At 44.6% G+C, this 22,714-nt stretch overlaps 1 protein-coding gene across 1 annotated transcript in view; it reads left to right on the forward strand.

Moving 5' to 3' along the window:
- The first annotated feature begins 6,756 nt into the window (after positions 1 to 6,756).
- Positions 6,757 to 22,714, forward strand: part of skila (SKI-like proto-oncogene a) — a 33,100-nt gene continuing 17,142 nt past the window's right edge. The window contains exon 1 of the mRNA XM_046051017.1: positions 6,757 to 8,036. Coding sequence (XP_045906973.1) covers positions 6,915 to 8,036 — 1,122 coding nt within the window. The 5' untranslated portion in view covers positions 6,757 to 6,914. The remainder of the gene's footprint in view (positions 8,037 to 22,714) is intronic.

Raw genomic sequence — 22,714 nt, forward strand, 5'->3', positions numbered from 1 at the left:
GTCAGAGCATTGCCAAAATCATTAGGACTCTGGGCACCATGAATGGCTGTATAAAATGTCATGACAATGCGTCTTAATAGTTGTTGAGACATTTTACGAAAAAAACCAAACCAAATACGTGAACCTCATGTTGGCGCAAAAGAAAAACATCAGAATATCAACACACTCAGTAGGCTTCATCCTGTGGGCAACATGAATCTGCACAGGTTTCATCCTGTAGCTGTTGAGATATTTTAGCAATCCTACTGAAGAGTGGATTTTTTTTGGCTTAAAAGTGGTGCACTGCTGAGATCATGCAAACACATGCCTGCCTGAACAAACTCATACCATCAGGCTTGTGATCACTATACTGCCGAGACCAGACCTGAGCTCTCAGACCACATGGGCGTCTGGAGAGGGAAGGGAATTATGCTTGAGTCGTTAAGCTTCAGCTTTTCAACTCCAGCTGCTTGTGTCTCCGCTGGTCACGTGACTCCTGGCTGGCTTTTAGAAGGCCCTTGGAGTCCCCAGAGGTTAAAAGGTCATTGACACCATTGCTCTGGCCTCACACAGTGCTGAGCGTTGAGAGGTAAAAAAAAAAAAAGAAGACTTGTCAAAAATAATAAAATGGATTGATTTGTGTCCTGCAATAACTCGCACATTGGTGGATAGAAACCCATCATGTGAGGCTTATTTCACATCCTGCACCGCTAAACAATTGTATATTGTCTCTTTGGAACCAGATTTTGTGGAAAATTACTCCCCTTGTACGACTACAGGACATGCTCAGGATGAGGATGAATGTCTTTGCATAATTCTGTATTCCCATGATGGTGTGTTTGACATTGTTCCTGTGCCCTCACCTGTGAGGCCGGGGGTACGCCTCCCCAGGCACTGTGGCACCATGTCACCTTGTGGAAGACAGGGAAGACTAACCTTGTATAATTGATGATGTAAAACGGAGGAAAAACATCCTGTTTTAATTGCTATTATCTTGTTGGGTGCTTTATTCGGTCCCTGAAGGGATTAATTAAACGGCATAAGAATCATACTTGGTGCGAAATGCAATCCCTTAGTAAAACACGCACTGCAATTTAAGGTGCGTAGTGCTGACACCGCATGCTCTCACACTACATTTACAGGTGCTCTTGACAATACTAGAGATAATGAGTTGATTTCCATCATCTATAATGTCTGTACCTCCCTCCTTGTCAGGTAGCCTCAAGTTGGTGTGTGCTACTTCAGATGCCTACATAGCCTACTGGATATAAATGAATGGGGCTTACAAGTAGAAAAAAGGAGTAACAACTGCTGTAATAAACCACATTGATTGTAACAGGAGAGAAACAATTGCTCGAGCGTGTGACATAAACCAGCGGGATTTATAGGCGAAAGACCTCACTTCAGGAGCTAGAAACGAGAATAAAAAGCTACATGCGCCATTAATTCTACACAAAATAAAAAACTTCAAGAGGGAGGACCTTGAATTAGTGATGCAATCATAGTTATAAAGATGGTTACGCTATGTTGAATGTCAAGGTTTTGGAAATCCCCTTTAATGTATGTATCTGACACATTTCTGTTTTTTCAGTTTGGTTTCAACTGCTGTTGTTTTTTAGTTTCTGACACAGTTTGCCCTTTTGGCATGTGCTGTGTGTTTTTGCAAGACTACTGGTATTAACGATATTAACCATTTGTTCTTTGAAAGATTTAGAAGAAGAATTAATTTATTAATCCAATAAATTAAATGTTTTCACTCCATTGTTATTTGTTATGCACACACATAGACCCGAAATACACCCCTGAATATACAATCAGTTCACAGTTCCAACTGTTTCGGAGATGTGACTCAACTTTTAGTCCTTTTGGAGGCTGCAGCTTGTGGTGCTGTTGAATTGTAGTGTGTTATACAGAGAGCTGTTTCTATTATTGTGTCCAGCACATGTATATAAATAAGGGTAGAGCATGTGATAGAAGCACCTGTCAGTATGACGTAATGCCATTCAACAGCACCACAAACTACATCCTACAAAATGATCATGCGGTTAGCATCAGCTCCACCTCAACCAACCAGAAGAATAAAATACTGCTTAAACAATAATGAGTAATAATAATCTAATGCTTTACTAGCAAAAGTACATATTGTATAATGAATATCATTAGATGTACAATATACACTCACAGGGGCCATTTGCATGCATTGAGTTTTACTACTTTTGAAAATTTAAGAAATATTTTCTTGATAATACTTTGACTTTAGCAGCATCTTTACCTGTAATGGAGTATTTTTACACTGCGGTTTCAATACTTTTGCTTAAGTAAATGATCTGAATGCTTCCACCACCACTGCTGTGATTGCATCAGAAGTTACATCCATTATTTTGTCTACCACCCGTTTACGCACATTTGAATTACAAGGGTTGATGATAACCCCTTTAATCAGAGAGCGTGTCTCGGCTAACGGAGGGAGTTATCAACGTAATAGGATAACACACTGTCTGTGAATCCTAGCTCCTCCACCGCTGTCCACATGCGACCTCATCCTTCAACTTGTTCGCTTTACTCCTAATGAACAATCAGTGCTGGTCGCAATATTGCAGATATGAGATTAATTTACTCCCCGCAGTACACAGAGTGATGTTATTACAGGAAAATCAATGTCTCTTGTTGTTCTCTGGGGCTGGACAGGGTGTACGCACATCTGCTCTCATAATACAAATGCTGACCTTGCTGTCAGAGACTGAGCCAGAGAGAGAGAGAGAGAGAGGGAGGGGCTGCGGCGAAACGGCGGACGGCGTTGTTTATCGGAGGTTTATCAAGCCTCTTTGCTCTCACGGATGTGTGACATCAGAATGTGGGTCAGTCAGCCAGCCAGGGTGTACACCAGCTGAGAGAAAAAACCCAGCGCATGTAGACACAGCATGATAACCTTTATAGATAAAGATTTCAGCTAAGAACGGGTGTTATAGATAAGAGTATGTTCAGACTCAAGAATAAAAGGTTGCTTAGGGAATTCAACCCCTCCTTCAAGTGAAAATATTTGATCTATAATTCATAAAATCTCATTCCTGACCTCCTCATGCTCAGTTTTTATTAACTTCCATCATCACTAAAGGCACAATAGACTGCCTGAATGACCTCTTGACCTTTTCACAGAGGACAGGTCCATAATAAGAGGGGGAGGGGAGGTGCAGGAGAGGACTCTTTTGCCCACTGAGTTTGTCCTCTCTTATCCTCTCATTTGTTTCATAAATGTAATGGAAAGCCAAAGAGAGAGATGAAGCTACCGTCATGTCATGAAGTTTGAAGGTACAACGTGTGAGATTTGGCCAGAATTTTAGTTTAAAACATTACTAAATAAATGTGAAGAAGTAACAGTTCTGACGTCATGTCACGGCTGCTCCCTGAAATTTCAAATATCAAAATCTGCCCATCCATTATAATTATTAGAAAGATAATAATTGCTGTTTGTTATCATGTTTTTGAACTGATGTACTTATTCCACACATTTGTCACCTTTGTCAGAGAGGAGCAGACACACACAGGCAGGAGAGGAGCCCCTCTCCACAGATCCTCACGCAAGGCAACAGCCATTAACTTCATTGTTGCAGAAGAAGCAATGCCCCCTAATCCAGGAACACATAAAAAAACTTCATTTATGAGATCATTATAAGGATTAGCTCTACATGTGATTAGAAAAGAGCAGAGGAGCAGAATCGCTTCTTGACTGGCACAAAGAAATGTGCTTCTGGTGTGGACAGCCAGCCTGGTGGGGACAGCCAGCCTGGTGGAGGGGGTGGGAAGAGGTTAAATGCTGCCCCCTATTTGTTTAGTGCATGTAGCCAGAAATTACACATTGCCCCTTTAAAGTTGCACAGAATGGAAATACTCAAGTGAAGTAGAAGTATCTCAAAATTGTATATTAAATCTTATGTACTTAGTGACATTCCACCACTGAGGCCATGTCAATAAAACTGACCTACAACATGAATCAAGCATGGAACATGAATTTCAAATAAATGTCCTCATTAAACTAAACTGAAATAAAAACACACGTGCTGTAAAGGGCTACAATAGAGAGGACCCAATGCTGGCCCCTTTTTAGGGACCTCTAAAAGTGCCCGGACCCCAGCTTTGGCAACCACTAACTGCCTGCTGTTGACATCTATCTGCAACTCTCTGCTCGCAGCTTACTGCTGGAAGAAACAAATCTCTCCAAAGATGTGCGAGACAGACCGACAGACAGGCAGACAGACAGGCAGACAGACAGGCAGACAGACAGACAGACAGGCAGGCAGACAGACCACCCCCGCATAGTTTCCGTCAGCCGGGTGACGTTACGGGGCTGTAGTGGAACCTCGAGCTACATCTTGTTGACGGTCCGCCAGGCTTTTCCAGTGCTGAGGAGACCACAGGAGAGTGAGGACGACCGACACGCAGCGTTCAGGCAAGTGTTTACACGATTAAAAATAAGATGAGGCTTTTTAAATTGACATGTTTAGATACAGATGTAGATATTGACTGCGGGGTGCCTGTTTTGTTGATAACGGATCCCGGCGGGTGACTATTAATGGTCGGCTTTGAATTCCTGTGTTGAGACGGGAGAGTCGGGGGCGAAGCTAACCTGGTTTTAGCCTGCTGTATCGCTCTCTATCTGGGGGTTAGCCTGCTGTGATGTTAGCGCTTTCGGTCCTCTCGGTTAGCCAGCCTGGTCGCTTTAATTCTGGGCTAGCCTGCTTTCATATTTAACTGTGTTAACGTTATGCTTCTCCGTCGCAGCGGACACTGCTGTTTTATCCATCTCTGTTTGGTGGGTGAGCCGAGGCAAGTTAGTCTGTGTTATTATCGCTTTCATTCCTGGTTTCGAGTCGGGTTAGGTTAGCCTGCCTGTACTCTTTCCGAGCTGGGTTAGCCTGCTGCATAGTCGACTGTGTCGGGGTATGTTGGGGGCATAACGTTAGCTAACATTAAGCTAGCTAGCTAGTAGTATTGCACGTTACCCGTTCAAAGACAAGATAGATATTTTTCTCAGTTGATTTCCCGGTGAATGCGCATTTTCTTGTGTTCGCTTTCACTTCACGTTTGTGGACATGGTGTCAAGAAGTCATTATTTATATTTTAAAGTAACGTCCCACTTAAATGCGTAATATTTAATGCCTTGTTTCTAGAGATTTGACCTTTGGGTAACGTAAGTTACATCGGACCGGCACTGTGTTTGAAATACGGACAGGCCGCGGTTGAAAGCCCCACCAAGTCTGCTCGACCGCGGTGCCTTCCCAGACCAGACTGTAGACAGTGAATGTCATTATCAGCGCTGTCTGCATACCAGTGCCGTCGTGGCGAGCCAGCAGAGACGGCGAGGTACAGTTTGCAGACTGGAGAGGAGGGGGGGGGGCAGCAGGGGATGGAGCGGACTAGTATTATACGCGTTGTCCTTGCAGCAGCAAAAAAGATACCAGATCTGGGGGTGATATTAAGGCATATTGCCTTATAGCTATTAATGGCTGTGAGGTTGTTTGAGAAACATCACCGCATTTAACGCAATAATGCGGCCGAGGTGATTTCTGTCAGAAATGTACCTCACGTTATCTGGTTGGAGGTGTTAGCAGCAAAACCTTAGTCCCGAGCTGGCTGGGAAAGAGGCTGCCTCCCTGTTAGGGTTTCATTTATTGGTCGCTGATCTGATTAATTTAATTTTTTTTTTTTGCGGTGTGTTTTTCTTCATTCGTCCCACGGTGATATGTGCCATTAAAACGCCCACAAACATCTACCCGCTTCGGAATCGAGCTCGAGGATTGCACCGCCGCGACATTTCTGTCGGTGGAAAAAACGATGGGGTGCAGAAATTTGCAAACCCATTCACTGAGATAAATTAACCCAATCGATGTATATTCTTTTTCGATAAGAGGGTACTCCTCTAGTAGTAGATTTATAAATCAACTACATTTCACGACGGCATCTGAGCGCAAATGAGACTTTGCATTTTTAAGCTGAAGTGCGTCTCTTGGTGTCATACTGCAGCAGTAGCCATTATCAAGTACACTGCGTTTTAAATTGGGGATACCAGCTTAGTGTTTACCTTATTACAGTCGATTTACTAATTCCGCAGTAAAGCTTGAGAGTAAAAAAAAAAAGGGGGAAACACCGCTTTCCACACGGCTGTATGTCAAGCTGTGAGCAGACTGAGAGAAAGGGATGACTGCTGTTAACGCTTTTATCAATTGTTTTTCATGGGGTTGATGAGGTCAGCGTGGGGTAAGCAGACCTAGGGGAAGGCACAGTGTGGTTGGGAAGGGCACTTTCATTTGCTAAGTGAAATGTTTTGGACCATTGTATCAGCCTTACATTAACAATGTAATTGGAGAGGGGCAGGGTGGTGGGGGAATTTCGCCGGGGTTGTCATGTCTGGTCAACTGGTTTTGCTTGTTAAAATTCTCACTTTGTGCTGGAAAGTTTGTTTCAAAAGCTTTGGTGAAAACCTCAATGCAAATTTCCCCTGGGGTTCAATTACAAGAGCTGAAAAAGCCTCGTGTTTGTGTGAAGTATGGTAATGGCCATTTGGTTTAGTGGTCCATGCAAACAGTTATTGACCTCTTAAGCCCTCAGCTGGGACAGCGGCCATAAAGCATTTAAACTCCTTATGGATATTTCATGCTCTACAACATTTTTTTATGAGATTTGTTTATTCCTCCACAGGAATGGAATTGATTAGCTATAGTTTAGATTGTGGATGACGTCTTCTGTTTTCTAAATTCCTTCCTTTTTTTTCATGTGCAGGAAGCGGACCAGACCTTAGACCACATCCGTCACCATCATGCATGTGTTCACCAACCAGAAGATTTGTGTAATTTGAAAAGACTTGAGGAGAGAAAAGACTCGGAGGAATACAAGAAGTCAGTCAGCAGACAGAAACGACAGTAACACAGTGCTTAGACATGGCCAGCACCCAGACCAGTTTGAAAACCCCTTTCAAAGACTTGACGTCATTCAAAGGCAGCATGAAACGGCTGTACAGAGAGCGACTGGAAGACGCGCCCATCAAGAAGCGAGTAATGGCGGAGATCAACCTGAAGCGTCGCAGCTTGGATTCCTTCCCCAAAACTCCCAAGGTGAAGAGGGAGCAGATCGATGATCTGTGCCACGACTCTGACATGGATGTGGAGGGCCGGGCTGAGCTGCATGTGGTGGGCTCTGCTAAAGCCCTCGACCTGAGCCCTGGGCTCAAACACACACTGGCCCAGTTCACCCTCAGCAGCCAGAGCTCCCTCGGGGGCCCGGCTGCCTTCTCAGCCCGCACCGGCCACGAGCATTCCCCTGCTGGAATGCCCCCCCTGCCCTCCCCTCCTGTTCTGGGAGGAGGCCCTCTGCTGGTTCCCTGTGACAGCTCCACCGAACTCACCCACTCACTGCTGGAAGGCGAGTCTATCTCCTGCTTTGTCGTTGGGGGAGAGAAACGGCTTTGTCTGCCCCAGGTGCTCAACTCTGTGCTCCGTGACTTCTCACTGCAACAGATCAACACTGTGTGCGACGAGCTCTACGTCTACTGCTCACGTTGTGACGCTGAGCAGCTGCACATCCTTAAGGTGTTAGGCATTCTGCCGTTCAATGCACCTTCCTGTGGCCTCATTACGTTGACGGATGCACAACGGTTGTGCAATGCACTGCTGCGTCCTGGGGCGGCCTTGCCTGCTGACCCCAGCAGTAAGCTATCAACCCAGGGCCTGCTGAAAGAGAGCGAAGCCAGCTTCCAGGTGGAGCACCAGTGTCTGGGGAAGTGTCAGGGTCTCTTTGTGCCCCAGTTCTACAGCCAGCCGGAGGCACCCTGCATCCAGTGCGTTGAATGCCAGTTGCTCTTTTCACCACAGAAGTTTGTCATGCATTCACACAAGTCACCTGATAAGAGGACCTGCCACTGGGGCTTTGACTCGGCAAAGTGGCCCTGCTACCTGCAGCTTTCCAGGAAGTACCAAGGCACACCTGAGGAACCAAAGCTCAAGCAGCTCCTGAATGAGGTCAAAGAGAAGTTCCACTACAAGCTCAAGAGGTCGCTAGACAAAGTAAGTGCACTTCTGAATGATACTTGTTTGTGTGATGTTCAATAATGTTGATTGTGCTTTTAACATCCCGTAAACTGGATGGCTTGTCAGCCCTTCCTATCTATAATTGCCCAGTCCCATATTCTGTGTTGTCATCAGCTTTGACCAAACTACCGTTACGGCGGGTGTTTTCTTAAACCAGCATTGACCTAGTATATGTGAGAGGTCTGGGACAGGTGGTGACATCTGCCTGGCAGGTCTGATCAGATGAGTTTAGGCCAGCTGGCCACAGCTGAAGGGGAAGTGCATCATTTGTCCCCTCAGGTCAGCTGGAGGTCACTGGGAATGTCACTGAACAAAAGGCCAGTATAGGAGGCTCAGGAAGAGCCTCTTTAACTGCTGTATAAAAACAACCTGTCAGTAGTTGTTAGATAGTTCATCTGATTTTAAAATAAAATAAAAAAATTCTAGTTAGGTGAATTTTTCTTTTTGCATATTCCTACACAATTTCAGTACAATAAAAAAAAAAAAATGAATGTGGATGAGCCAAAGATCCAGGATTGGAGCGTAGACATCATTAGTGACCCTTTTACCTCAGGCAAACCTGAAAGTGAAATGTCTTCATTGCATTACCTGTAGTTATCAAAAGCCAGAAAGCAGCAGTCTTCCAAATGATTTTGTCAATTCTTGCAATGATTCTTGCTGTGTTTAAAAAAAAAACAAAAACAAATCATGTCGATGCAGTATCTAAGCCACAAGGGCAGCAACCTATTGAAAAGTCTGCATTCAGTGGGGGGGAAAAGCTCTAGATAGTTTCCCTGCCATTGACTGGTTTATGTCTCATGACCTCCCTCTGACCACAGCAGACTGTCCTTTTTGTATTGTTTTGTGGGTAAAGGTGTGGTTGTGCTTTTGTCTGTTTGGTGTGGTTTGTTCTCTTACCAGTTCAGATCAGATTTTTGGTGAAGTAAAAAAAAAAAAGAAACACTGAAAAACATTCCAGCTTTAACCAGAAAACACATTCAGAACAGAAAGGGGCTCTGCCACAACCTTTGCTGGCAAGATTTATTTGTGAAAGTAGTTCAGTAGGTTAAACATGATTTTTAGCCTGATTCGCTGCTCGGCGACCGTCAGGCTGTGATTGGAGGTAAATCAGCGGTTGATCGGCAGTCGCTACTAGTTATGTGTGAATTATTCAATAACTCATCAAAACGGCTCCTCGACACATTTCTAACACATTGCAGACGTCTGCCAGATATCTAGCATGCCAAATATCTTGCGGAGTCGGCCAACTCGACATCCACATCCAGCCAATGAGAGCAGGCTGCTGGCACTGCAAAACACTTTTTACTCCCCTCAGCTCTCTCTGTACCACTGACGATCCCTGCTACCTGAGTGTGCTAATCCATTCTTTCACACAGATTTTTTGTCTTTATAATTGGTATCTTTATAATAACAAACAGCTGTTTCGTGTGTAGGTTCGCATCATTTGCCGTTTCACATTTCACGTTTGTTTTCTTAACAAAACGTGGTTTGGAGACCAGCGTCGGGTGACCGAGTCGCTGTCAGCTCATGTAGTGTGTGACCCCCTGTCACCGATCAGTCATGTAGTGTGAACGCCACAGCGACTTTAAGACTCCTGTCACAAGACGGCAAGTTGTGTAGTGTGAACGGCACGGCCATCGGCCGACGCTGAAAATCGTGTAGTCTGCGCGACTCTTAAGTGAGAGACTGGAGTAGAAAGGTTGCAGTGTGTATTCAAAGTGAGTGCAGGTGTGAGTATTTGTTTGTGTACCTGAGAGAGGGAGTTGCCTTGCCTTTTCTCTGGTTAACCTGGTGTGTGAATGTTCCGAACAGACCATCTGCTGTCTCGTCTAGCGTCCCGACCGCATTCCTGTCTTGCCTCATCCCAATTGTCCTCCTCTTCTTCCTCCTCCTCCTCCTTGGTTGAAGCTATGCTTCTTAGAAGATGTAGACTTTCTTTCTAAAAGGCACAGACGTTTTAATACCACTGAGGAAACGCACGCAAAACACAACGCACGCAGACCACAGGTGCATGTACAAAAACATATGCTCATGGTCCTACAGTCTTTGTGTGTGTGTGTGTGAGAGAGCGACATGACCAGCCTCCGTGTGTGTGTGTAATGAGCTGGTAACTGGAGGCTAGTATGACATATCTTCGTCTCTCTCTGTCTCACACTTTGCCAGGTTCTCTGGAGCCTCTGTCTCTCACCACAGTTTCAGGTGCTGTCTTCTCTCAGTGGGGTGATTTCTCAGTCTTTGTTTTTTGTTTCCTTTTTGTTGTTGCTGTTTGTTTTCCTATTCAAAATGTAGATATTCTGTTATTTGTGATGGGTTGGCTTGGTCGGAAACGGGCGTTGAAATTTTATTGAACAGCAAAGTTTGAGTAGCCAGAGAGACACAAAGTCACAAATGGCCAAATTCCTGGAAAGACAGTTGCCTGTGAGTCTACAGGAAGCAGGTGGGCCCCCCCCCCAGTGGGCAGAGAACAAGGTGATCTGCCAGTATCCAGCTTCACTCAGTCAGGACACAGGGCTACCTTCCAAGTCCAACCACTCTGTTTATGTGTGTGTATTTGTGTAATGAAAGTGTGTGTTTGACTGAACAGGAAGTGAGGCAGACGGACATGTCTCTCACCCTGAACATCCTCCAGACTCTCGGTGTCCAGCCGCCTCCACTGCACTGGCTGTGTGACTCATACTTTCCACATCCCAGTGGATGTTAGTGGAAGTCCAGCCCGGCAGCTTATAGTCACACATGCTTTTTAGAAAGATGGTGTGTTGGTCTAACCCTGACTGCAAACCCTTTTCCCAGTGGCCCTTATTTACACACTTTGTCAATGTGCACATTTACAAGCTGTTCATAGTTTTACCAGAGAGCTCTGGGACCTCTAAAAGAGAAGAGACACAAACAAGCAAGCCTTCTGGAAGTTTTTTCTCCCCCTTTCTCCAATGGCTACTAGTCCCATATCCTGTTAGGAGTGTTTAGTTTGAGACGGTGCAGTTAAAAACTCGCTCTCTGTAAACGGTGCTTTGTGCCTGAAGGCACTGCTACCTTGTCTGATCCCTGCTGTGTAAATAGAGTTTGCAAGACAGACGCCACCAACAGATAGCAACAAGCTGAGGCCTTATCTCAAGAGTTACTTTAGTACCTGGCAGACAATGAGTTCATTTTGCCTTTAGGGGTTGTGACAGATACTTGTACTTTTCCACTGAGACAAGATCATGTTGTCATTTGTATTGGGGGGTTTTTTTGTCTGGCAGGAAGTAACACAAACTCCCATTGATGAGTGTCATTTTAAAAATTTTCGTCTACGTGTTTTCATGGCGTGTCATCAGGCACGCTCTAACGAAATGGACTATTACAAAACATCTGAATGACAAAATCCCCAGTACCATTTATTTTAAAATGTAAAGGAATATTATGCAACTGTATAACTAACTGTGCTGTCATCGGTTTGACTTAACAGAGTCATGAACTTTTCTTAGGTAGAATAAAATATGCTAGTTCAAAATAAGAATGGCCTTTAGACACACTTCCCCTCCCTAGTGAACATAATCTCACTCATAACCTCACGGCAGAACATAGTGAACATAGCTGTATGTTGCTTGTCTGCCACAGCCTTGTTTTGTTGCGTTGCGTTGGCCCAGAGTCAGAAATGTCAGACGGAGAGAACAGCCTTCCTCTGTCTGTCTCCCTGGCTGGGCTGACACAGTGGCTGCGGCACAGACGGCAGACAGCTGCATCTCTCTGGCTTCCTCTATTTTCTATTTGGAAACCAGTGACTTCATTACCGCAGACCAGTGCAGCTGCACTCTCTGGCTGTCTCCTGGGCTGTCTGCTCTGTCTGTCTGTGTGCTTGTCAATCATTCTCTTGGGCTGTAACTAATTGGATTTTGGCAGGCATGGTAATCGTTCACTGTGCTGTTTTAGCTATCTTTTCCTCTACTCTACCCTCTATCTTGACGTCCGTCTTCAATCTGCCTTCTTCTCCTGGGTTCATGTCCTCACCCATCTTGACTTATGGCCTTCAGCCTGCTCTTTCCTCTATCATCATCGTTCCTTTCGTCTAACCCAGACATGTCTTCTGTTGCCCACATGTGTCTGTAAATAGTCAATACCCCCTGGTCCCCCATCAGTGGACAGTAACAAAATAAGCAGCCAAATGACCCGATAAGTTGATCGTTACATAAACAATAAGGCCACTTGTGTTCGCTGCAAGGCGGATAAGAGGAAAGCCAGTGGCTATTGATCGGGTCTCCGACCTTGATGGATACGGTGAGTTGTCTGGTGACACGGACCAAGAAGGAGGCAGGAGGAAACGGATAAGAAAAATGAGGAGACTCGGTTACAAGGGCGATGTTGCATAAGTTCCTGTCTGTGTTCAGACACCAGTCTCCCAAGTTAACCTCACCTCTGCTTCAGCTGTCGCATGCCTTAATGTTTGTAACTCAGGACAGGATACCAGACAGAAGTAGATGCAAAAAGACTCCCTGTGGTCAGAAAACATTCCACCCCCAGGGACAGGCACTTGAGCACACTAGGTATGGGTAGGTAGGTAGGCTTATTCTCACCATATAACAAGTTACAGAGTGAAATTGAGTTTTGTAACTCCCTTCTGCTACATGGCGTACAATATAAATAATATATTAATAATATATTAATAAAATATAAAGGGGCGGAGAAGATAAGTAAAGAGTAAGAAACGAAGAAGGTGAGAGGGACAGAACAGGTGGGCCTGGCTGTTGTCTCAGTCACAAACGGCTCTCAACTTTGTCTTCCACCAAACAGGCCGTGGCCACAGCAATCAGGTTGTTACAGAGGGCTAGAGCCCCAGCGCTTTCTTCAGAGTTGAAAATTAACCTCCCAAAGACCTGAGCTGAACCGCAAATGTAGCCTGGAACAGCCCTCTTGGTTGACCAATCACATGCCGACTAGCTCGCATTTTCCCAGCTCTCTCCTTTGCCCCCCACCCCAAGACACCCATTCACATATTTCAATGTCTGTTTCTATGTCTATGCATTTTACAAAGAACAATTATCCACTTATGCTGAGTACACAACAGCTTCTTTGAACGCTGGCCCGGAGACCTACAGTCTATCGTGCCTGTTTGTAGTTTTGTGTGGGAGACTGTCGTGTACCCTGTGCACAACAGGCTGTGCCTTGGCCAGTGTTTGCTGCCTGTTGTAAAGGGCTAAATGGGGCCCCGCAAGGTAGGAGGGGCTGAGCTGAGGGGCCTCTGCAATGTCACCATCAGGTCAGTGCCAGTATCACAGCTCCATAGCAGCATTGCTCGCTGGAGAAACGCCAAAGTCATTACATCTCATTCTTTGATTTAAATAGCAGGGCTCGACAATAACGGTGACCCGATGGCCCGGGGCCAGTAAAAAGTAACGTCGGGACTGTTGAACTAGCAACTTACTGGCCCGATCAACATTAATATTAAAAAAACGAAAACAAATAATCGCATTAGAAACTCAACCTCCTGCAGTTGTTTTGCAGCTCACCGTCCAATCCAGAGTTGTACTTGCATGACGAGTGGTTGTCAAATGTTATTTCTCTAATCTTAATCAAGCAGCAACCTCTGGGTCTGAAAGTGAAACCGAGGAGACGGAACTTAAACCTGCATTCTCTCTAATGGCCAGCAGGGGGCGAGTCCGCAGGTTGCAAGAAGTAGTCCGGTTCCATTAGACATAATGGTAAAATGACCCTACTCCTCACCTGAATTATTCCCTCAGTAAACACTTTCCTAGTGAGTTTATGGTCTCAGTCTCTAGTTTCAAGTCTTCTTCAACAAACCTATGTTCATTTATTAAATTATGGGCCTATTTTGGGGGAAATAGACCAGAAAGCAGCGTATGCTATAGGGCGGGACTACATTGTGATTGACATGTCGCTCCCAGCGGCGGCCTTAACACTCCCATGGCGACCTGTCAATCAGGATAGAGGCGACGCTACACTGTGAACATTTGTCTTTATTGAATGGCTGTCAGCAGGAGAGATAGCTTGTCATGTTTGAGTCTTATAGTATGTTTTGTTTTAAAAGTAAATTGTTTTGTTAACCTTTTTTAATGTAATTTAACAGTGATTACATTTAGTTTAGTTTTATATCCAGGATGTATTTAATAAATGATTAAACATGTTAACAGTACAACATAACTTATAAGTCGTTGGTTTTGTTGTAACACTGATAAATAACTTTTGGAGGGAGGGACAGTAAAAATTGTCTTGGGCCAGTAAGTTTCAAACCACTGGCTTGGGAGGGACAGTTGCAAAAAAATTAACGTTGAGCCCTGAATAGATCATAATAATCTTTTCATGTTTTTAGTTTCAGAACCAACATTTGAAAATGGTCACAGGCCTCAGCCACCGTTGAGTTCATTACTTGGATTTCTTGGGCGCAACAACCCCACATTTACAAATTTAGCATTGCTTAGCTGGTGGCAACTTCCCGCCACAGCCTCTTATTTTTGACTGTTTCCTTGACTTGGACTCTTTTCCCACCTCACCACCAGAAGAAGAAGATAATTTGCTGTTATGGGAGTGATGTGAGCTAACCACAGAAGCAGAGATAGGTCAGTACAGATATAGTGGAGCCTCTGCCACGTCTGCCAACAGTCTCATAGACTAAACAAACTGGCTAAGCCCCTCCCCAGCCAAATGTCCTGCAGGCTTTAAACGAGTCCTAGACTGACAGCCGGTTTGCATGTTCACTGTGCTCTGCCCCCCCACCCCACCCCTCCCCCCCGGGTGTCAGACCAGTTTGTTTCTTCTAAAGAAAATGAGAGCAAGAACAAGTGAAAGAGAGGGGACTATAATGGGCTACGAGTTCAAACAAGACTGTAAGAAGAGAAGGCGGCTTAGATTGTAACACGTATGACTAGCTTGCCTGGGTTGTTTTTGCATAAGACCGGAATAATGAGGAGTGGTATTAATTAATCGATGTGTTGATGAGAAGATTAACTGTCCACTGTCTGGTGTCCCTGGGAGACAGTCAGACGAGCAGGTTGTGTGCTGTGAGAGACTGCCAGCCTGTGCGTGTTGTGTGCAAGCAGAGAGAGTGCGTTTGCATTTGAAAGACTCTCCTGTTCCGCCGTCCCGGTGGGAACGGTGATTAATGAAGATATAAATGGAGAGACCCAGAGACAGCGCTTTCCATAGGGGCACATATACATACACACACACACACCATACAGGCACTCTCCCACAACCACAGTCTCCCAGACAGGGAGATAAACACAGGATATCAAAGGCGTGTCATGAGTTCTGCTGGGCTGCCACCCAGCACATCTACAACACATTAATCCAGCCACTACACGGATCAATTATACATGGTGCAAACAGTCAGCCTGTACTATTAAAGGAATCCCCATCTCTCCACTTCGTCAGTAATCTATTTTGTATGTTTGATAATGTCTCGATATTTGCATATGGAAGCGATTCTGCTAGTGTTGTTTATTTAGGTGTCCACATTTTTAATCAAACAGCCCCCATGTGCTTAATTGCACACAATGGTGGCAGCCAAGAGCTGCTGTTGCCTGTGCAAGGTTTGACCTTCAGCCGACACCAGATTAAATCAAAAGCAGAGCAAACCTCAGTGAGATGCAAACGTATCAAGCTCGGGTAGGTGATCGCTTGCCCTGCGCATCCTGTATTTAGCAGCCTCACCTTTGCTCCACTGACATCAAAAACCCTCCAACTGTTTCTTACCGTTTCTTTCCCTTCCATTGCCGGCAGCTACTATAACCTGTAAATCCTTATCTCACCAGGAGCCTGACGTTGCTGAAGGCAAGGCTGTAAAGTTAGCATATGTGAACCAGGCTGCATTAGTGAAGGTGAAACGGTGACATTTTCTGGCTTGCCCAGGCTTCCATCTCATTCTGCATCTGCTTCGCCAAATTCTGATGTGTTTTTCTCACCGCTATTCCCACCTGCAGGGATGCTGCTCATGGGAATCGTCCGTCTCCCTGATATTTCTTAGTGCAGACACACACATGCAAACATCCAGTCTTCTTTGCCTCATATCCCTCAGGGATCCATACCAGCTCACCAACATCCTTTAAATAAAAGACTATATCCCTCTGGATGCTCACCAGCCCCACTGCACCTCTTTACAGCATAAAGTAGTAAAGACAGTCCTTGAGTTCATTGACCTCCAGATGCAATTAATCACCTAATAGCTTTCATAAAGGTTTGTTGTGTATTTTAAATGAGTATCCTTCAGCTATGGAAGCTCAATTAAGCGCTGACACTGGTGAGTGCAGGTAAGCATCTTTGCATTCAAGCTCATAGTCAAGTCCTCCTTGTCCCAAAGCAACAGATTGGTGCTTGTGTGTGCGACTCTTGTCGAGCATGTGGCACTGATTCCCGTTCTTTGCGTGTCCATTTTTTTTTCTGCCGTCCGTTTTGCCCGTATTAAAACAGCCTTGCTACTGGGGCAACTTGGCCAGCATAGAGCCTTATTGCCCTTGACTTTATCTCTTTGAAGATTGATGCATTGCCTTTGTGGGAGCTACATTTTAACCAGGTCCTATGACAAGTGAACTTAGTTATGCCAGACATTTTCTTTGTCATCACTGTCAAAATGTACCGGCTGAGACACATCCTGGTCCCAGATGAGGCCATATGTACAGTAGTTCTTCAGAAGCCTGACTAATGTTCAGGCAAGAAATCTAGCCTCCAGTCAAATGGTGGTAAATTTTGGCAAGGTTGCCTTTTCTGTCTGCTGCTTTGGCAGACAATCAAACAGCCTTGCTTTCTATTTTGTAAATCAAGTGTGGCCCTTTTTAAAAGAATGAAAGTTAGTGCTGAAGTTTTAAATCAAAAAGGCAAACATTTTGTCCTTGTGTCATCAAAGGTGAATGACAGAAAGCCAGACTTGACCCTGATGTGAGCGCTGAGCGTGTCCACATGATGACATCTCATATTAGAGAGATGATACACACAGTAGCACGGGATGCTGTGCAGATGACACAGTCCGCAGTCCATGATTAAAGGAAGTTAAAGGGTCAAACACAGCCAGAAACGCAACCAGACACACAAACGCAACCACTTCCTCCCCGTCACCACACCAACCCTATCTTGCAGCGTGAGTCACAGTGCTCCATCAGTGCTGCAGTCTGCTCTCTACTCATCAGCGTCACTGTGGAGCCAGGACAAAGATTTATCACCGTCCCAGTCTCTCACAGTCTGTTTGATGTAGGCCCAGGTGTGTTCACTTAGAGCTCTGACTCAACCATAATGACATTTACCAAACCCAGCCACACTTTCCTTCGGCTGTCATCAAGCCTCCCTCAGACAGCGGGTGTTTTAATGAAGGAAGTCTGGCGATCAGACGTGTGGACTGTGGGTTCACCTGTTATGGGTTTTGGTGCATTAACATCAGTACAAGCGGGACGGAAATAAATGGCCGCCTCTGACCAGAATGCAGCCAGATTTCATTGTGTAGGTTTTAAAACTATAGTTTGTTTTTTTTATAATTCAGATATTTTGTCAGATTAAAAGTAAATGCAGCTAGTAAATTTTGCAGAACCACTGTGAAAGAAGACAGAATCGTCTTCAGAGACTTGTTTTGAAAACCAAAGCTTGCGACAGAGAGCATGAAAGAGAAGAGGGAGAGTCATAGTAACTGAAGGATTTGCATTATAGGAGCTGTGTGTGTGTTTGTGTGTGGGAGAGACAGCCTCGAGCCCGAGGGGCCTGGACAGCAAAGCCAAGCTGCCCATGCAGAGGCGAGCAGTAGAGGCTTCAAACAAGCTCCTGCATGTAATATGGATGAGACTGGGGCTCCTTACAGAACAGCCAGAGGACCCAGGGCCTGTTTGGATTCAACTGTCTCTCTTTCCACGTGTCTGTGATTTAGATTTGACCCTTTTGGGGTGTGTTGGCCAGGTGGAGCTTTTCTCTTATGTAGGGCTGTGACTGTAGCGTGGGTCAGCCTCCTATACCCTGTCTTTTTCTCCAATCTTCCCTCCTTCTTTCTCAATCACTCCCACCCCTCCTCTTGTTTCAGACAGCGACGACCATCCAAGCATTGACATTTACTGCAGTGTTCCACATTACAGCAGAGCAGCCTCCTGTGCTGAAGAAGAAGTAAACAAACCACTGATCGATATATGACCGCATTCTAGGGCCAGTAAAGAAGTGGGTTTTAGTCAGGGGCAACTCCAGCTCTTGCATTAAAACATGCAAACATCTCATTTAAACACTCACTTATTATTTAACTGTGAAGCCCGTTTTTCTTTGGTCTTGTTTTTGGAGATGTAGCACATAAATTGAGTGTTTATTTCCACATTTCACAAAGAGACATTAGCTAATGTTAGTGTATCATTGCTTTAAGACTTTAAATGGCACTCAGGCCAAATAATGATCAGGTTATTGTTGATAGGTTATATAAAATACATCTGGCTGCATGTCATCCCCTCTCTCTCCTGTCCTTCCCTGCAGCTGTCGCTATCCAATAAAAATGACCCAAAATATAATTTAAGAAAACAAAAACATTCTGTTACTGAATGGCTGTTTGATGCAGGCTTTAGTGTGTAATTTAAGGCATTTCAGTGGATGTTGACAGAGGGATGGGCACTGTCTCCATTTTGTGTTTTCTCTCTGTAGCGATAGCCGTGCATTGCTGGCTTGCTGACAGCCTTTCTCGGCTTTCAGTCTGCTTAGCAACGCTCATCCTCTCTGCAGCTCTCTCACTCGCCTCTGTCTCCAAGCACTCAGAGTTGTTTCATCCATTCGAATAGTGAGCTGAGTTCCCTTATACAGAAAACCAGGCAGCTGAGTTGTGTTTTGGTGGTGGCAGTGTGCATGTGTGTGTTTCTCTCCCCAGTTGTGAATTTGAACTAGTAACCCACCTCCAAACAGCTTCTCCGGAGACTTTCTCTTTTGTTTTTGGTTCCAAAAAAACCACACACACACACACACACACACACACACACACACACACACACACACACACACACACACACACTTGCCCAGATGAAGCTCAAATGATGAGTACAGTCATCTACAGACAAGACAAGAGCCCACTGGCCTCATTCTCAGTCGATGTGTCCTCCTGGGAGACCGTAGTATATCTACTTGTGTCTGTGCGCGTATTTGTTCACGACACTTGCGGAAAACTACGTCATCATCCTACACCGCTGTGTGGATGGAGCTGTCGGTGGATGGGATGTCTGTTAACTTGCATGTGCATCTTTGTGTGTGCGTGTCTGTCTCCTGGCCTGGTTTACACACATAGGTGAGCCCTGACAGCTTTGGTAATTAACGCTCAGGGGGGCACTGGGGAAAGAAAGTGGAGCACACACACACTGAGCCGGTAAGCTGCACATGTATACAGCTTCTATGCTCTCTTGCGCATGGATGATTTTTAAATGCCCTTCACTGACTCAAACGCACTCCCATTTCCTTGTGCGTGTGGATTTACATCACTGTATCATTTTGATACAGGCCCGTAATGCTTCAGATGTGTAATAATGACACTTGACCTGCACCATTAATAAACACCCCAAAATATTGATGTAAATTTGGGAGATGGGATTGCAGGGTAGTTTTGATGCCTTCATAATATAGCTTTGAAGGTGAAATGACCTGGTAAGAAAAATAATATACATTTTACTTTTTTCTTTACTGCGACTGAAAGGACTTTTGAAAGGAAGTTTTAGATATTAATCTCTCAACCTGCCAGTCTTTTACAAGGCTGAAACAACTTGTTTTCTCGTAAAGCTGTGTGATTGTGGCTCAAATGATCATATTTAGCAACATATGCCGTCTTTTCATATTACTTGATTATAGTACTTTCCTCTGATACAATGTCTGGACTACTTAAAATTACAGCCTGTATCTGAGTAATGTTTTATCATTGCTACTAGGCCTCCAAGAAACAATTATATCTGGCATTACTGATCAATGACTCATACAGTAAATGACTTCCTTCTGGAATTCAGTGATGTCTCAAAATTGCTTATTTTGTCAGACTACCGGGTGAAAAACACTTACTTTTTATACTTTTGTAGGTATTTCTACTTGATAAATGCCTTAAATTAACAGAGTTGTCATGGATTCATTTTCTGTCTGTTTCTGTTGTGAATTATAGCAACTAGATGCATAATGTTACTCAATCATGTTGCAATAGTAGCATTTTGAAATGAGGTAAGACAGCTGAGTGAAAATTACTTGGCTCGAACAAAAATATGGAATGATGGATGTGAAAATATTTTTATTTGAGCTAAAACAATTAGTTGGTTAATTGATAGAAAATTTAGTCAGCTGCAATTTTGATAGTTGATTGTTTAATTTATTTACTAAGCATAAATGCAAAAGAATTCTCCCGTTATAGCTTTTAAATGTGTATATTTGCTGTTCTCAGTTTTCTTGACATGAATGAATGATCTTTGATCTAGAAAATCGTAATGACCATTAATTTTTCCATCTACTGACATTTCACTGACCCAACAATTAGTTGATTTATCCAGAAACTAATTGGCAGATTAATTGATAATAAAAATAATCATCAGTACTTTTCTTTCACTACTTTAACTGTGTCATAAATGGTGTGTGTGTGTGTGAGAGAGAGAGACGTGGGGGTTACCTTGGCCTGCCTAGTGTACTCCAGTCAGACAATTTGCCCATTCATGAGGTAACGTTGCTACAACCCTCCTCATGTACTGCTGCGAATATAGACTGGAAGCCGCCGCCTGGGATTTAACTGTGAAACATGAGAAACAGAGGAGGGTGAGAGAGGGAGAGGGAGATGAATAGAAAAATTGATCGAGAGAGCTACTTCTTTTTATGTGAAGGATCATAGAGAAATGCTGTTGGTGGTTTCTAATTTTAACTCCTGTCCACCTGCTACAGCTGCAGTAGGTGGACAGTAGACGTTGCATTCATTACGGTGGGAGATTCCTCACGATCACCTTTTTATAACTCACTTCATTTTCTCCCATCAGCTGTTAAGCTGTGTGTGTGTGGATTGTAAAATGGCTGACTGTAGCTGTATCTATGGAGAAAGGAGCTCAACACGTTGACAGGGAGGGGGGTGTGGGTGTGTGTGTGTGTGTGTGTGTTTGACGTGCGGGTGATGACTGTCTAGACAGAGTGCCCGTGTGGCGCAAAAATGTGCCCGAGGCCTGAAGCCAAAGCCATTCGGGAAAGAACCTGTCCTTATCTGCCTGTGTGTGTGTGTGTGTGTGTGTGTGTGTGTGTGAGACTCTGGCATGACTAGTCTGGCTGATGCTTATCAGTGTGCTTGTCTGGTTCTGCTCTCTCTCTCTTTGTGTGTGGACCTTTGGACAGAGGGAGGACCAGGTGTGTGTGTATCTGGGGGAGGCACAAACTGACATTCACATGTTGCCTGTCTCTTCATTTATCTTGGCAAGTTTGCATGTCCTTTTTTCCCCTTCTTTCCTGTTTACCTCTGTCACCTGTTTGTCTAACCGTCCACCTGTCAGACCTGTCCTCTCCTGTGCCCTGCTCTGTTTTTATTACCTCTTATCTGCCAAGGCTGATGTGACAGAAAAATAGGTTGAGTAATCTTTCCAGCACATACAGGAAGTAATAGGATACATTCTTTCCTTGAAGCACTAAGTAGAGGGTCAAACACTTAGAGCAGAGAGACAAGAAAAGATTATTGTCGGCTCTTGGTTTGAAGTGATCGAGGAATATGCCGTCTTTGTGGCAAACATAGACTTTTTTTTAAGCATAATTCCATTATACACAAGTATAACTGAAGACTTCAGCATTCACAGCAGATCCCTAGTCAAGAACTAAAACATGTAGGCTCTGAAACAAAACCCAGTCATCTCATTTCACAGTACTGAGTTAATTAGAGAGCCTTTACCCCCCCCCCAAAAAGTGTATTCCTTTAAATGCCTCACTTTGCTGGCTGGTTCCCTTGTGGGCTGTTATTGATTTGGCTGCTGAAACAAAGTGCGGCTCCCAGTCCATGGATAAATGGCTTATTGGATTAAGGCCTCTATATAAAGGCCTCTAGTGCCTGTGTGCATTGGGAGGGGGGCAGGTGGGACCACCAGAGCACTGGAGCCCAATAAAACACACACAGAACTAGACTCCAAAGACAGATGCACATTTTACACATCAGATCTTCACTGCTCGCTACATCAACATTTGGGGAAACCTTGAGGGAAGAAGACAAAAGACATAAATGAGTTTCAGCGACACACATTCAGGCAGATCTTATTGTTGCATGCTTCTGGCCAGGAAGTGTATATATATCTACGTGTCTGTAACTTGATCTTTGACACATTGACGACTGCAGCAGAACAGGATGTGGTCTAGAAACAGACAGGGCGTGACTGAGTGTCTCCGTGAGTGTTCCTCCTCTGCTCCCTCACTGTCTGAGGCAGAATGAAAAGGCACCCAAATAAAGGCTGTTTACTTCCTCCTGAGAGAGGAAGGAGAATTAGCTGTATTACTCTGTCGTCCTCTGCTGCCCAACTCCGTCCCACCCCCTCACACTGAATGCCATACTCATGAATGGCTCAGAGGGGGGAAGGAGGAGGAGGAAGAGGGTGGATGGTTGGCACAGTTATGTTTTCTGAAGCCCTGTGTTTCTGTCCCATGAGCAAGATAGTGGTGCTCTTCTGGGGGTTTGTTTCAGTTTCCATACTTGACCACTGATGCCCGGGTTTCTACAGATGTGAAGACAATTGGGGCCC

Source organism: Micropterus dolomieu, linkage group LG06, assembly GCF_021292245.1.
Source record: "Micropterus dolomieu isolate WLL.071019.BEF.003 ecotype Adirondacks linkage group LG06, ASM2129224v1, whole genome shotgun sequence".
NCBI classification, from domain to species: Eukaryota; Metazoa; Chordata; class Actinopteri; order Centrarchiformes; family Centrarchidae; genus Micropterus; species Micropterus dolomieu.